General features: G+C 41.5%; 1 protein-coding gene across 1 annotated transcript; it reads left to right on the plus strand.

Moving 5' to 3' along the window:
• rab15 (RAB15, member RAS oncogene family) lies at nucleotides 1–14,278 on the plus strand. Its single transcript, XM_079348063.1, has 7 exons — nucleotides 1–364; nucleotides 10,435–10,495; nucleotides 10,970–11,030; nucleotides 11,638–11,715; nucleotides 12,660–12,749; nucleotides 13,817–13,882; nucleotides 13,999–14,278. The coding sequence occupies exons 1-7, from the start codon at nucleotides 241–243 to the stop codon at nucleotides 14,158–14,160; spliced, it is 642 nt and encodes a 213-aa protein (XP_079204189.1). The 5' UTR covers nucleotides 1–240; the 3' UTR covers nucleotides 14,161–14,278.
• Nucleotides 14,279–14,679: the final 401 nt, after the last annotated feature.

Below are 14,679 nucleotides of genomic sequence, written 5' to 3' on the forward strand. Positions count from 1 at the left end.
CTCTCTCATTGATTGTGACTTGATGATGGCTCACCGCACCCACTAGAAGCTGGAGGCTACCTGTGAAGCTGGAGCATCTCTGTCTCGTTACCCTCAGTGGACCAGAACAGCCTCATGTTTACAGTGTGAGCAGACATGGGATTCAGGCGGGGACAGACTTCTCGTCCATCGCTGAGTTAGCCGACAGGAAGCTTTTTTTTAATTCTTTTTTTGGTTTAATTCAACATCACATCCAACACCATGGCGAAGCAGTACGATGTGCTCTTCCGACTCCTGCTTCTCGGAGATTCTGGGGTTGGGAAAACATGTTTGCTGTGCAGATTCACGGACAACGAATTCCACCCGTCCCACATCTCCACTATCGGTAAGACATTTATTTATTTGTCTTCTCATTGATTCATGACTTGTGTGTGTGTGGACAAATTAGCATTCCCTTTGGTTTGCATGATTTTACAGCGTTTACCATTGATGTCATAAGCGTGTCACTCTGTCCTTCGAGGCCACCGTACTTTCAAGTTTAAACAGAATGACATTTAGAAATCATTTTAAAACGACTGTTACATTAATAAATCAAATTAGTGTGCTATTATTTAATGAAGAAACTATACTCCCATACCACATTGGTTGGGGAAGCCCCTGAGAGGGAAGATCCAACACTTGGCAGCCATGCTGATGAGTTCACCTAAAGTCAGCTGTTGGCATCAACACCAAAAACCAGTGAGTTTATTTTGTGCAATACAAAAGAAGCACATGGCACTAATTTACATTTAGAAATAGCTTTTGTTTGGCATCGAGCACCCTTATTAATCAGCAAACATGGGCTCCTAGTTGGGACACCCTGCAGGGTCTCTCTGGTGGATCTAGGTTCCCATTCATTATGAAGAATAGATTCTGTTTAATAATTCATAAGTGGATGACCTGATCAAAAAAACAAGACAATATCTTGTTTTCTTCAATTATCTATTTTTAAGAACACAGTTACTTGTCCTTTTCTTGTCAGATAAACAATGTCCGCAGTCGAGGACAGAATTTGAAGTTGGAGGTTTTTTTTTTGGTTTTTTTTAAGAAATAAGAAAATAAGTCTGACACTGAGTTTTTCATTTTCTTCCTTCAATCAGTCTTTTGTTGAAAACACAAATCTTTTGGTTAGTTAGATCGGAATCAATTTTGCGTAATTTTCTTTTTGCTGAATTGACTACATCACTAACAAATTCTCGAGGGGGGAAAAAAGCTCTTTTTTTTCAGGATTTCGGCGAGTTTATAGAGAAGCCAGAACTTCAACATAACATATTTCCCTAAAGTGTCTGATGATACAGTAAGATCATTCTTTTATTTAATTCAGTAGATATTTTAAATATGGCGCCACGGACGCTTCCCCCAGTGTGTCGGTGCGTGTTGTCTGTTTTTGTGCGTTAACTTACTTTTGTTTTTTGCACCGACACACTAAGACAAATTTCTTGTATATGTAAATGCAGTTGGCAAAATAAATAGATTCTGATATGTATAAAGCAAACTAAGAGCATTTCTTCCTTCTTTTGGTCATAAATTTGCTACGCATTAAAAAAAAAAAAAATCTTCCTTTATTGGACTTTGCAGTATATTTTCTGCCAAAGTAAGAATCCATGTCGACGCCCTGCTTGACTGAAGAAGCGCCTACAGAAAATTGTGCTCTTTTTTTCATGTCGCAGAAGTGGTGGTGGTGGTGGTGGTGTCCCTTTTTTCTCTTTTTTTCTTTCTTCTTCTGTGGTGACTTGGCTTCTCTTCCTGTGTGTTCGTGCGTTCACTCAGAAGCGATCTGGTCTCTCTGTGGGCTGGGGACTCTTTTATGGAGCTCCTGCTTTCCGCAGTAATTGGCCACGATGTTGAGCTGACTAAATAAAAACCTTGCTTTGTGGCAACGAGCGTGAAGCTCCAGTCAGGTATACGAGTACTCCACCTGGAGGATCGCTGGCCGTTAATAAAGAGAAGACAGAGCGTTGTGTTGTCTTAATGAGGTCAAATAGATGAATTAAGAAACAGGTGGTCAGACTGGGATCTGTACACAGATGGTGCATGGAAACATCAAACAGGAAATACAGAGAACACAGTCGCAGCGTTTCCTCAGAACAGGAGCACTTTCAGTGACTGCTGCTGTGTTTGCTTTAATTGGCAACTGGACGCATTTGTTATTTATAAATGCTCTGTGAAGTCCTGCAAACGCTTCACACCCACGACATGTGGCTCATGTTTGGTTTTTAATGTCTTCCTCCAACACTGGAACTCACCTACTACAACTACTTATGACATACAGTGTGCCATATGAAGTCGCTTTCTCAGAGTATTGTTTACATCATAGGAGGGGTGGGGAATAAATCCCCAGATACTATATCCATGCCAATTTGACCCAAGCTAAGGGGGGGGGGGGGGGGGGGGGGGGGGGGGTGTCCGGATTCATCTTTTTGGTATAATCAAAGCTTATTGGACGATCAATTTGTCGTGCAAACACTCCAAAGCACTGCAGCATGACGCTAAAATTCAAACTCAAACGTTCTGCTGCAACTAGTAATAATTTATGCTCAAACTCAAATCCATGCTATTTTTAGTAGTGCACATGAAGCTCCACACAGGGAACATCCACCCCTGCAGGTTTATGTCGACACCATACATTGCAAACGTTTGTGCAAACCCCCTTGCAAGATTTTTTTGCTCCTGTGTGTTCCGACCACAGTTGGATGAGCAGAACTGTGGCTCTCGTTGCCGTGCAGGTAATGGGGGAGATGAGATATCTATATTGGACTGCATCCTAAAGCCAGGATGGGAGGTCTTTTATGATCCTGCAATAATTCAAAACTCCTCTTCTGACACATAACACCCCCCCCCCCCCAAGTCCAAATAGAGACCACCATCACAGCTCTTCTGTGGACCAATGTGGATCAATAAATAATTTCCCAACCCTTCACACTGACAGAGGGATATAAATCCTGCCCCCCCCCCCCCCCCCCCCCATGTTTGGCTTTATAATTCATCAGTTCATGTAACAGTTGGTTTGCTCTGTTTTTGCTGTTAAGTATCTCAAAAAACTGCTGGGATCTCTCTCAGCCATTTGGGGCTTTTTTTTTTTCAAGCCAGCTCAATAAATATTCGAGGCTAAAAAGCTGATGAGTCTTTATTCAGCATCTCCTGCTGTATTGGGTAAAAATAAACAGCACTCTGCTGAGAAGGTAAAAATATGTGCTTGGAACTTGTGAACACCCAAAAATGCCTTAATTATGGAAGTGATGAACATGCTGTTCCAAATCCATGGACAGAGGCTCCACTCCTGCAGTGATACATAACGTGAGTTTTTGGACTGTGAGCTGAAGGGATCTGCTCACTTTCAGTTACTAAAAGACATTTCAGACAAATGTTAAAGTCCTTTTGACAAACGTTTCATCTGGGATTAAAGACCATTAAAAAAAAAAAAAAAAAAAAAAAAAAAAGCAGAAAAAATGACTTTTAAATTACAAGAAAAAGTATTTTATTTGCCAAGTTAGTGCCTTATATTTATTTTGCTTTTTTTTTTTTTCTCAAAATGCACATCTTTGCATATTATCTTGACATTTTTGTATATCTCTATTTTTTATTATTTCATCCTTTTATATTTTTCAAATCTTTTTACAGTTACAGGAGTTTACACTGTGGTTCAGAGAGAAACGGTTTTTTTTCGATTCTTCTGTACGTCCAATATATCCAGTGTATGACTTTGACATGTTGACTCGTGTACAAAAGAGTGTTTCTGTTTGACGTTCGTTGGGCGCTGTATCTCAGGTTTGATGGCCATAAATCCTATTCACGGTTCTGAGTGTGGATAAGGTGAGAGACAATGGTGCTATAGCTTTAACATGCACAATACAGGGATAACCAAGCAGAGTGTTGTTTGATATTGAACAGCTTAGGTTCCTGATCATTCCATGAAAAACAACCCCCAAAACAAACATCGACGAGTTTAATGGGACTTACTCCTGGACGTACAAAACAAGGAAGGCACAGGGACAGCTTTGTTTTTCTTTACAGTGCAAATAAGACGCAGCAGATAGATATTTTAACCTTGTGGTTTTTCTGCAATCTCTCTGTCTGCAGTCCTACAGAAGTCGAAGGATGGTCTTGGTTGGCATTCACGCGATCAAAGAATTTCTCACATAAAAGAAACCGCAGAACAAGACGTGCATTCAAATGTGAGCTGAGATCTCTGGCTTTGATAAGATCCTCTCTGGATTTTTGAAAATAAACGTCATGCTCTGACATAAAGGACACGGTGGATTTTTTTGCCTTGCTGTTTGATAAAGAGACGTGTTTTTATTTATTCGCTACAGCCACCTATGTAATATAAGTGCCAACACTGAGTTCGTCCTCCTTTAAGATCAAATATTAAAATCGATCAGACTGTTCCAGAAACCAGTGGAGCAGGTCTCACTCGACGCTCAAACACACTCCTTCTCATGCAGGTAGCTCATTTGATTTTAACAGGTCAATTTGATCCTCGTAAGGCTTTTATCTGGGCCGACGGTGCACATTTCTCAGGCAGAGAAGATAGAGAGATGATTTAGACATGCTATTCAGTCTCAGTGCTGAGTTTAATCTTCCTCACCGTCACCTCAGCAGCCTCGTCACCGGGCTCCCCAGAGCGCACGGCTTTCACAGCGCCTGTGAGGTACGAGCCCTACACCGCCCTATATCATAGCTCAATAAGCGAGCCTCCTCTCTGTGATGTCAGGGTCACGGCCTGGGTCAAACACGCTGCTGCTCCACCGGCTCATTAGTCTGAAAGGTTCGTGCTCCGTTCACTGAAGCCACAGCTGTCATCGTCTCTTGAAGGGTTCATCAGAAATCTGTGGCGGCGTATTAACCTTGACGGATTGCTTTCGAGCAACAAACTGATATTTTCAAAGATATCGCTGTGGTCCTGGTCGTTGGTTTTGTTCCAGTAACAGGACTTCAAAAACTGCAAGTAACAATTCTGCCCTCTTTTTTCCCCCCCCGCTGCTCAGCTGTGTCTTTCTAAACCTAGGGCTTGACTCATCTTTATGTAACTGCCTTTGCTTTGAGTGGTGGAAGTGTAGTTCCATTTAGCAAACAACAGGGTTGTCTCCCACATGTTTTTTTTTTTTTTTTTCTGGGTGAACACCTCCCACCCACGTTAGCCTTGCCACCACGAGGTTGAAGAGAGACAAGGGCCCCGCCCACTCGGGGATGCTGTTTGTAGAGGCGCAATTGCATGGTGTCATCACAAGAGTACAATTGCAGGAGAACCATCGCATTTCCTAACCAAGGGAAGTACTTACAAGAGGCAGCAATTGGTTGGAACAATCAGGGAAGGAGGCAGGGCACTCAGAGAGAAACTGGTACTATATGAGACATATATATATATTATTTTATTTTTTTCATGTATCACTAATTATGTTTGTATTATCTGTATCTCCTTACTTGTCAAATGTTTCTTCGTTAGCCTTGTAAATATAAATTGATTGTAATCATTGAAAGGGGTGGAACTCTTGTACAAGTCCGTTGGGGCTTCGTTCCCTCCTTGCACCATTTTGATTTCTTTTTTGGAATATGTGCTAAACAAAGCTAAACATGACGTCCAGCAGATCAGAAGTCACATATTATACCTTTAATATACAGACCCATTGTTATCAAGCGGAGGTTCATCGTCCTGGCTAAAACCTGCCACCAACATTGCCAACAACAGTCAGTCCTTAAATAGCTTTTTGTATTCATAATATTCTGAAGACTGTCGAGGAAGGTTGAGGAATGACTTGTTACTCATTTGCACAGCAGTCACTCAGTATATCTGCAATGAGCTTACCTTCATCAGTGCAAGAATTTTTGCAAATTTTGCCGAATGAATTGTACGTTTATTTACAGAAAACTGAACTCCATCAGTTAGGTTGGACTGATTTTGTACAGCAGGTCAATGTGAAGCTAAAATAGCTCCAAAAGAAAAAAGTGGTTCTAGCCACAATGATTATCTGTGTCTGTAACCATTTTCCAGCCCAGACCATGGGATTTTAAGCGATAACCATGTTGGTTTTGTAGCCAGTCTTCAGGATCATAAACGCATCCAACACCAGGCTGTGAACTTATTTATGTGTTCTTCAAAGTGTGTCTTTTCAGTATGTGCTTCGATGGGTTTTGACTTACTCTTGGAATAAACCAGCCTCAAGTGGCGACTGAAGGAACAGCAGTTTCTGGCACTATATTTTCATCCTGTGAGGTTGTTGCTCTGAGTAGGTTGACGAGGAATTCAGAAATCAAAAAAAAAAAAAAGAAATGTTTGTCCGTTGTCCTGCTTTGCCCTCAAGACAGCAGATGGTCACAACTGCTTTCTGTCTTTGGCTTTTAATGCTCACCATTTGTGACAGAGCCTTTCCTCAGTGAATTAGTGTCAGAGCATTCATCCATCCATCCATTAGTGAGCCTGTCAGTGTTACCTACAGCACACTGACACGTGTCACCACCTCATCCGTCTTGCATAGTCAAACACAGTCATCTCAGTAATTAGTCAAGTCAATTTTAGGTGTATACCCATTAGTTTTTACATGGCTTTCACACCGCTGATTGTTAAACACTGTCATGTTAAATGAACTGCTGTCTCTCCTCACACATTGTGCTTGTCTCCATTGTCACTGCGTTCTCAAAGGGGAAGTCTGTAGGGCAAGGCAAGTTTATTTATATAGCGCTGTTCAGACACAAGGCAATTCACAGAGCTTTAGACATAAAACCAGAAATACATTAAAACAAAGCTTAAGGAAAGAGTGAGACACAAATTAAGTAATTATCATTAAAAGACAGAAGAATTTTAAAGTACTCAATGAGTAATTTTAAAAACTATTCATTTGTTGGTGTAAGGCAGAAAGTATCGTTCTAATGTAAAGCCTGAGTGAATAATAAAGTTTTAAGGCCTGGTTTAAAGGAGCTGAGTGTGGCAGCAGTCGAAGGACTGTAGAAGGACTTCTCTGTCCAAGCAATCCTTCCTGATTTAGGATTGCATTTTGTAAAAGGTATTACAGCAGAATTGTTCGTCAATGTTGAGAAATGTTGGGCTATCAGTCAGTGTCGATAGTGAAGGTTGTCTGCAGTTAAGTAGAATCTGTAGAAGTCCCAGAGATGTAATTTCCATGTAATGTTTTTCATTTTACCAGGATAATATGGTTTGTATTTGAAAGCTTGCAGACTTCGTTTGCAGGCATGTCCAGCTGATTCCAGATACTAACTCTATAATGCAGAGGGCTGCTTTTAAACGCACCATTTTGTCAGCATAAGATTCACTTCTATCTATCCTGTAACGGTACCATTCAGAACTTCTGACTCATTGTGAGCAATTGCTCAGAAAGACTTTTGCTTGTAGGGATGGAAACGCGAAACACTCGCCTGATAGATTTTCAAACCTCAAACAAAGAGAGTGAGTACATTTACCTTGACGACAACCTTGGTCTGCTGTTTCAGTTAGTGTTTGCAGCGTGGTTTTGAATGGGTGTGTATGTGGCTTTCCTGTGCTTCTGCAGCTCGCCTCAAGTGGACACGAGACACACTGCAGGAATTTTCACGTTCATATCGGCTTCATTGTTCAACACTGGAGGTTGCTGCTTGGGCGTTACCTTGTGTCTTATACTGAAATAAAGTAAAGCAAGAATAACAACCACGTCTTGGCTCCATCTTGAAGAAGTAAGTAAGTAAAAACATCTGAATTGGAAAATGGAAAGCCATTATTTTAAACATCAATATCCATCCTGATTTACCCACTCCGTACCTCTAATAAGAGGAAAGACTATAAGGCAAACAAATACAAAAAAAAAGTACAGATACCTAAAAGTTCTACTGAAGCACATTATTCAAATACTTGTTCTTCGAAAAGTTTCCAGACAATGTCCTCTTTCAGGTTCGACGCTTGCTGTACGGCTTGAGGATCCATTAGTCCATAACAGCTCTTTATATTTCAGTCATAATGGCTGCATGGCGAGCATCTGATTAGAGTGGGATGCACTTCCAATACAGCCCAACAATGAAAAAGGAACGGCGCTTTTATTTCATTACGTCCTCTCTCTTCTGTTGTGAAGCCTCAGGCAGGACAGGCTGCTTGTTATGCTGACCTTTCACTTAGTGTCTGTCTGAGCGCTCTCTACAGTCAAAGGCAAACGCCAGCGCACGACTCAAATGAGGCCTCATGCTGTCGAGTCAGTGAGCCGCAGCCACTGAGGGGTCTTCACTTGACTCCGGCTTGTCCTCAGCAAACGCACGCCAAAAAGTGAAAACCGCCAGAGCAGTTTTGGTCTGTCTATCGGCATGTTTCAAAGCTGGCAGAAATGCGAGCTATAATAACCACAAACAACACTTCTTCCCTGTTATGGGAATTGATTGTGCTCAGAGCGTGATGCATGATGCCGGTTGTGACACATGGGTGCTGAGTGTCAGGTTAATTGGGATGAACTGTTAATTGATTTCTAAGGGATTAGTGTGGCCTATAGAAGCCGGTGGGTTTGCTCTTTATCGACTTGAATGCATTAGACGATAAGAGGAGACAATAATGGAGAAAAGAGTGGAGATAAAAGGAATTCAATGGAGACGGAGTTTATTGGCTACACTGATTTATTGAAATCTTTAAATCGGACTCTACTATTCAGGCATTTGAATTGTGATGCATCGAGACTAACGTGGATATTTTTAATGTTATTATTAGAAGTAGTAGTTGTACTGTAGTTACCATTGAGGTCAAAGAGGTTCTACTTGGCATCATGGGCAGGTTATGATACAATGGGCCTCTTGGGCAGAGTAATGGCAAAGGCCTCTCACCTCTGTTACAGAGATGAACCAGTGTTTACTGTTGGTCTTTTTCAGCAGCACTTACAGCAGCTTATTAGATGGATGGATGATGATGGATGGATGGATGGATGGATGGATTGATGATCGATGGATGGGTAGATGATGGATGAATAGATGATGGATGATGGATGGACCAACTTTATTGATACCAAACTTGCAAACTGTGTTGTTGCATCATCAGGTTACCAGAGCAAATAAAGCACTGCTGACATAAACCCTACCAGAATAAAAGAATTCAGAGTCAATCCAGAAACTCATTCTGCTCTCATCCTTCCCACACACTTTCACAACATCAAAAAAAAAGAAGAATTAACTGTTCATTTGAATGTTGGACAAATCAACTTAAACATTCAACTTGTATATCATAGAGTGTATAAGATAAGATTATCCTTTATTCATCTTGAAATTTACAATGTTACAGCAGCAAAGAAGTACAGCACAAAAATTTAAATCTCTTTTCCCACTCGGCTAGAACCAATCCCTGCTCTCATTGGGCCACTCAATCACAGGACTGACATATAGAGGCAGACAACCAGCAACACTAGCATGCTCATCTACCAGCATGTCTTTGGACTCTGGAAAGAACCCACACGTGTACAGGGAGAACATGTACGGCCCTGTCCGATGGGGATTCAAACCAGAAACCTCCTTTTTGTGAGGCAACAGCGCTAACCACTGAACCAAAGTACAGCCACTAATCTCATATTCATACCTCTTAATTCCTATGTATTGTATTTAGCATCACAGTCGTAGAGGGACACGCTTTCTTTGTATATAGTTGAAAGGACAATAAAGAGAGCTTGATTTATACAGACTTAAGTTTGTGTTGAGTCATTAACTGACCCGTTAACTCAGTATTTCTTAAATCCTGGATATAGTCTCATGAGCACTGTTTAGCTCAAAGGTCTGTCTACTCTGACAAAGCACATCATTTTGGTCGGACAGAATATGCTGCGTTGTTGTTTCTTTTTCAAACCATGAGCATATTCATCTGCACAACATATTCCCTTCCAGCAGCTTCTCTTCCAGTGTATCGATGTTTATTCCCGCCTTCAGAAAGGAACGCAAGCTGAGTCTTGATGGAGAAAAGAAACGGGCTCTGCCTGTTATTGTCTCTCTCACACTCAGTTGTCTGAAATGGATAAGAGATCAGTGAAGCGTGTGACCCTCCCCAACCCCCCTCCCCATCTCAGCATCTCAGGGGGTTTTTTCCCCCCCCGTCATCTGCTCCTCTGCGGCGCTACGCAGCGTCACCAAGCTAACGTTCCTTATCTCTCTTCTTCTTCCTTCCATGTGATCGATGCAGAGAAGTGAACTGAAGCCCTGCGTGGTTATTCGCCTTTCTTCTAATAGGCTGATTATACAGGGATGATGCTTGTTAAGACCCTGTGTGATGTTACAAAGCTTGGGGCAGATACTTGAGAACCCCTGTCTTTTGAAAAAGACACGCAGGGTTAATTGATTTCTGTTACTGAAAGTGCAAAAGCTGTTAGCCGGAGCAGGCACAGATTTGGAAGGATTTCAAACACACATCAAGCTCCCCTGTGGTTTTTATACTGTATCTCCTAACCTCTTTTTCTTTTTTTTCTTTTACAGGGGTCGACTTCAAAATGAAAACATTACTAATAGATGGTATCAAGGTTCGGATACAGATATGGTAAGACATCACTGCACGGTTTAATATTAAAAGGCTTTGTGCACAATATTACCAAAAAGTAATCAGATATTACACAGCATCAGTTCTGATAGAGTCAAAGAGTGGGTATTATTCATTCATCCATATAGACATACATGCGTGTATCATGGAGGTAGACTCCAGTATGGAAGTCCAATATAGCACACATTAATGAATAAAGCAACAGATGCAAAAGACAGAGAGAAAAAAAAGTACATGTACATCAAGGATCCTGAAAAAGCATTTATAAACACTGCTGTTAATCAACATAGACCAACATTTCAGTTTACAATCACGCTGTTGGTTTTAATTCATTGAAAGTTTTTAGTTAGGAGCAACATTGCTTAAATGAGTAAACAGATTGGTATCCATTGCCTTAGTATGGAAAAAAAAAGTCTCATCTGTTCCCATGTGTCTGTTCATGCTTGTGTATGTGTGTTGTTGTTGTTGTTTCAGGGACACTGCGGGTCAAGAGAGATACCAAACCATCACTAAGCAGTACTACAGACGAGCACAGGTATTGGTCCCAACGTCTCCTCTGTTGATTCTGCTGCTTTGAGTTACATGTAACAAAGCAGCAGAACTCGCGTCAAATCGATCATCTCTGAAATTTAGTCCAGCTGCAAGACGAGTTCAAAACTCAAACTTTGCACTGCTTCAGTCAGTCTGAAGAAAAACTGAGGGGCGTTCAAAGACATCAAAGTTTCTACATCTTGCCTTTTTCAAACACAAACCCTCTTTTCCCGACTGTTGAGTGAGTAATCCCCGGCACCATACTGACATTATTATGTAGTTAGCATTTGTTGTGTGCTGCTAAAGAGGTTAAACTGGCTGAAATTGAATTGTCCATTTACCAGAAACTGGCAATAAAATTGTAGGAAAAGTGCTGTGTTCCTGTTTCGCTCTATAAAGCAAATCTCTCATCCAGGCGGCGGCTTACAATGCTACATCTCCAGCTGGTTGTCTGTTCTTGTGGTCTGCTTTGTTTACTGGAATCGTATCCAAATGTTTTAAAACGCTGCTGTTAAGGATGGGAAAAAGTCCAGAACATGTTCAGACATGAGAGCTTTAAAAGGCTCTGCTTCTCTTTCTGCTTTTTAAAGTCTTTGAACCTCTCTCTTCAGGGAATCTTCCTGGTCTACGACATCACGAGTGAGCGATCCTTCCAGCACATCATGAAGTGGGCCAGTGATGTGGATGAGGTGAGTCACGGGGGATTTCATCAACTCACTTCCTTTTTTCCCCCCCCTGTATTGCACAAAGGGAAGGAGGGACACAAACCACCTCACCAGGATGACATGTGATTTACCTGACAAGCGCTGCTTCGCTGTGTTATCATGTTCCGTCTTTATTTTAAACGCACAGTAAGTAAAAGATCACGTCAAGACTGGCGGGGGGAATCATGGGAGCGATTCTCTCTGCTTCTCCACCACCACCCATGACAAAAACAAATTCGGAGTTGCACCGACCCGAGGATGAGAATATGTTTACCGACGATGTAGTCAAACATGATTTACATGACTTTTTTTTATCACAGTCGCAAATACAACGACACTACGGCCGAGTTCTCTGTGCAGCAGCCTTTGATGTAACATCCAGTGTTTCCATGACAACGATAAACCTATCGTGTCTATCGCGGCAGCCACCAGTACAAGACTCGTCCCGTTACTTATATAAAATGAAATGTTGGTAACATTTGAGGTAATGTGAGTACTCAACAAAAATATTCAACATCGGTTTAGTCTATTCTGATTTAATTTAAACGTTTTAATTTAAAACCTTTAAGTTGCCATCATATTTGTTATCATTATTTCATATTAGAAGGAGAACATTGCTTCCTCTTGCGGTCTCGTCTGCTGTTCTTCCCACATGATGTTATTCTATTAATTTATTCATTATGGGCTTAATTTCCTCCATGGCTCTGTCTGAATATCAACTCTATCGATCTTGGCACGCATCCACCCCTTCCTTCTCATCTACGCCTCATTTCCTGAGCGCTGGCGTTCCTGTGTTTTCTCCTCTCTGCATTCTCTTGACATTTTGAAATCCCTCTCTCTCTCTCGGTTTGATATTGTTCATACGCTCTGTTTGCCTATCTGTTAATATCTCTTTGTTTACTTTATGTTATCACCACAAACTCCTGCAGTACGCTCCTGAAAAGGTACAGAAGATCCTCGTAGGGAACAAGTCCGATGAGGTGGACAAGAGGCAGGTGGCCACCGAGCAAGGTGTCAAGGTGGGTCGAGCGACAGCCCTGTGTAACAACGATTTCACTTCAAACAATTAAAAACGATACAAGTTTCAAACAACGACCAACTTTCACAATAAAAAGGGGAATTAGAGTTTTGCTCGAAGGATGCTCACTGGGTCAGCTGAGCAGCATGGCACAGCGTTCGAGTGAGCGCGGTGCTAAACCCCTACGAGGCTGAACCAAAGGCTCAAGGCAGGAAGGAGGCAGCCGGCTGTTGGAGCGTTTGACTGCCGTGTCCTGCATCAACTCAAACAAAGCTTAATTTCAGCTCAGTTTAATGCAAAGATTTTTTACAGGAAGAAAAGACTTGGATCATGGCCGGGTCCAAAATCCAAAACGATAATGATAAGTCTGACAATTTGAAGTATGCCAGCTGTGTCCCCTTGCTTTAATCTGCTTTGCTAAGTTAAAGGCAAGGTAGTTAATTTCCTCCAGATGCAGTTTAAGATTGTGGTTGAACATTTTTTTAGTAATTAATAATTCATGTGCTCTGAAAAAGAAACAAAAAAATCCGTTGTCTGTAAACTGCGACCAATCTCGGCACTCGGTACACGTTTTATAAACCAATCAAACCTCTCTAACCCATGCATGCACGAGCCCACACTCAAAGCATGAGCTGAAATCCGCTTCTGGACCAATGGCGCTAGTGCATGTAAGTGAGGGGCGTGGCCCTTTTTTTTGCCTCCCGACTTTCGCCCTGAGCGTCTCCCATTGAGGTTGAGAGTGGAACTGATCTTCTTATAATTGTCTCTTTAAATTCTTTTTGATTTTGTCTTCCGTCAGAAACCTTGCTTACAGGATTTCTTTGAAGCAGGGCCCTTTTGACCTTTTGTGTGACACTGGTGTTAAACATTTCACTGTTCAACTCAGACAGGTTTGACAAAGCTTCACTGGAATGCGGAGCTGTATATGACAGCCAGCAGAGCACACTGCACCTCTGTGTGAAAGGAAATGATTTCTCCGTTGTCTATGTCCAAAAAAAGAGCAAAACAGAAATGATTTGTTTTGTTTTTTTAAGGAAATAAAATGTGTTTTTGTTATCTGTCCTGCAGCTGGCCAAGGCTTATGGAATGGACTTCTTTGAGACAAGTGCCTTCACGAATCATAATATAACAGAGGTGAGGGGATGTGGGGAGACCACTTCTTTAATTTTTCTACTTTTAACAACCATGCACAGAATAGTAACGCGATAGTGGAACTAAATGACTTTTTTTTTTTTTTTTTTCCTCCCAAGAGTTTCACACGATTGGCTGAACAGGTGCTGGCCGCCAATAAAAAGGACCTGGATCTCCTCCGGATGTCTATAAACGATGAGATTAATCTTGCTGCTCTGGAGGAAGAGGAAGGACTCTGTGACGGCGCAGCAGGCGACCAAGGCAAAGCCTGCTGGTGTTAAAGAAGTGACGGAGAGTTTAGGTTCATTACTTGTTGTCACCAGACTCTTTGCACACACACGGGCAAACTTTGTCTCCTTTTGTCTGTCTCAGAAATAAAAAAGGAACTATTTGCTGCAATTTTGAAGCCAGCTCTGTCCTTCTGTCTTTCATGTAGCAAGGTGAAACTACCTTTGTGCATAAGCTGTTTGAAAGCCATTTGAAGGACAAAGATGGAGACATTTTGCCAGAGTGTAAAGTGTACAGTGATGTTACAATCTGATCTTTAAGGTTTGTCTCACAGGGACGGAGCTTTCATCGTCTGAACACTGACACTTGCTCGGTTTAGTGTGTTTTTGTGAAACAAGATGGAAACTATCCATTTGATTATCAGAAATTGACATATGGTTGGAAAAGGAGAGCTGGAAATTAGGACTTTCCCATCTTTTCTTACAGACTTTGTATTGTTTCCTGACCTGGAATATAAGTGCAACACTGACCTGAGAGTTTTCAAAATGTTGTATTTAAAAATGATTTTCAGA

This window comes from Symphodus melops (genome assembly GCF_947650265.1).
Source record: "Symphodus melops genome assembly, chromosome: 1".
Classification (NCBI taxonomy): Eukaryota; Metazoa; Chordata; class Actinopteri; order Labriformes; family Labridae; genus Symphodus; species Symphodus melops.

Coding starts and splice junctions, on each gene's coding strand:
- rab15 (XM_079348063.1), top strand. CDS start 241: ATGGCGAAGCAGTACGATGTGCTCTTCCGACTCCTGCTTCTCGGAGAT. Junction 12,750..13,816: donor CCACCGAGCAAGGTGTCAAG/GTGGGTCGAGCG, acceptor TCTGTCCTGCAG/CTGGCCAAGGCTTATGGAAT. Junction 13,883..13,998: donor CGAATCATAATATAACAGAG/GTGAGGGGATGT, acceptor TTTCCTCCCAAG/AGTTTCACACGATTGGCTGA.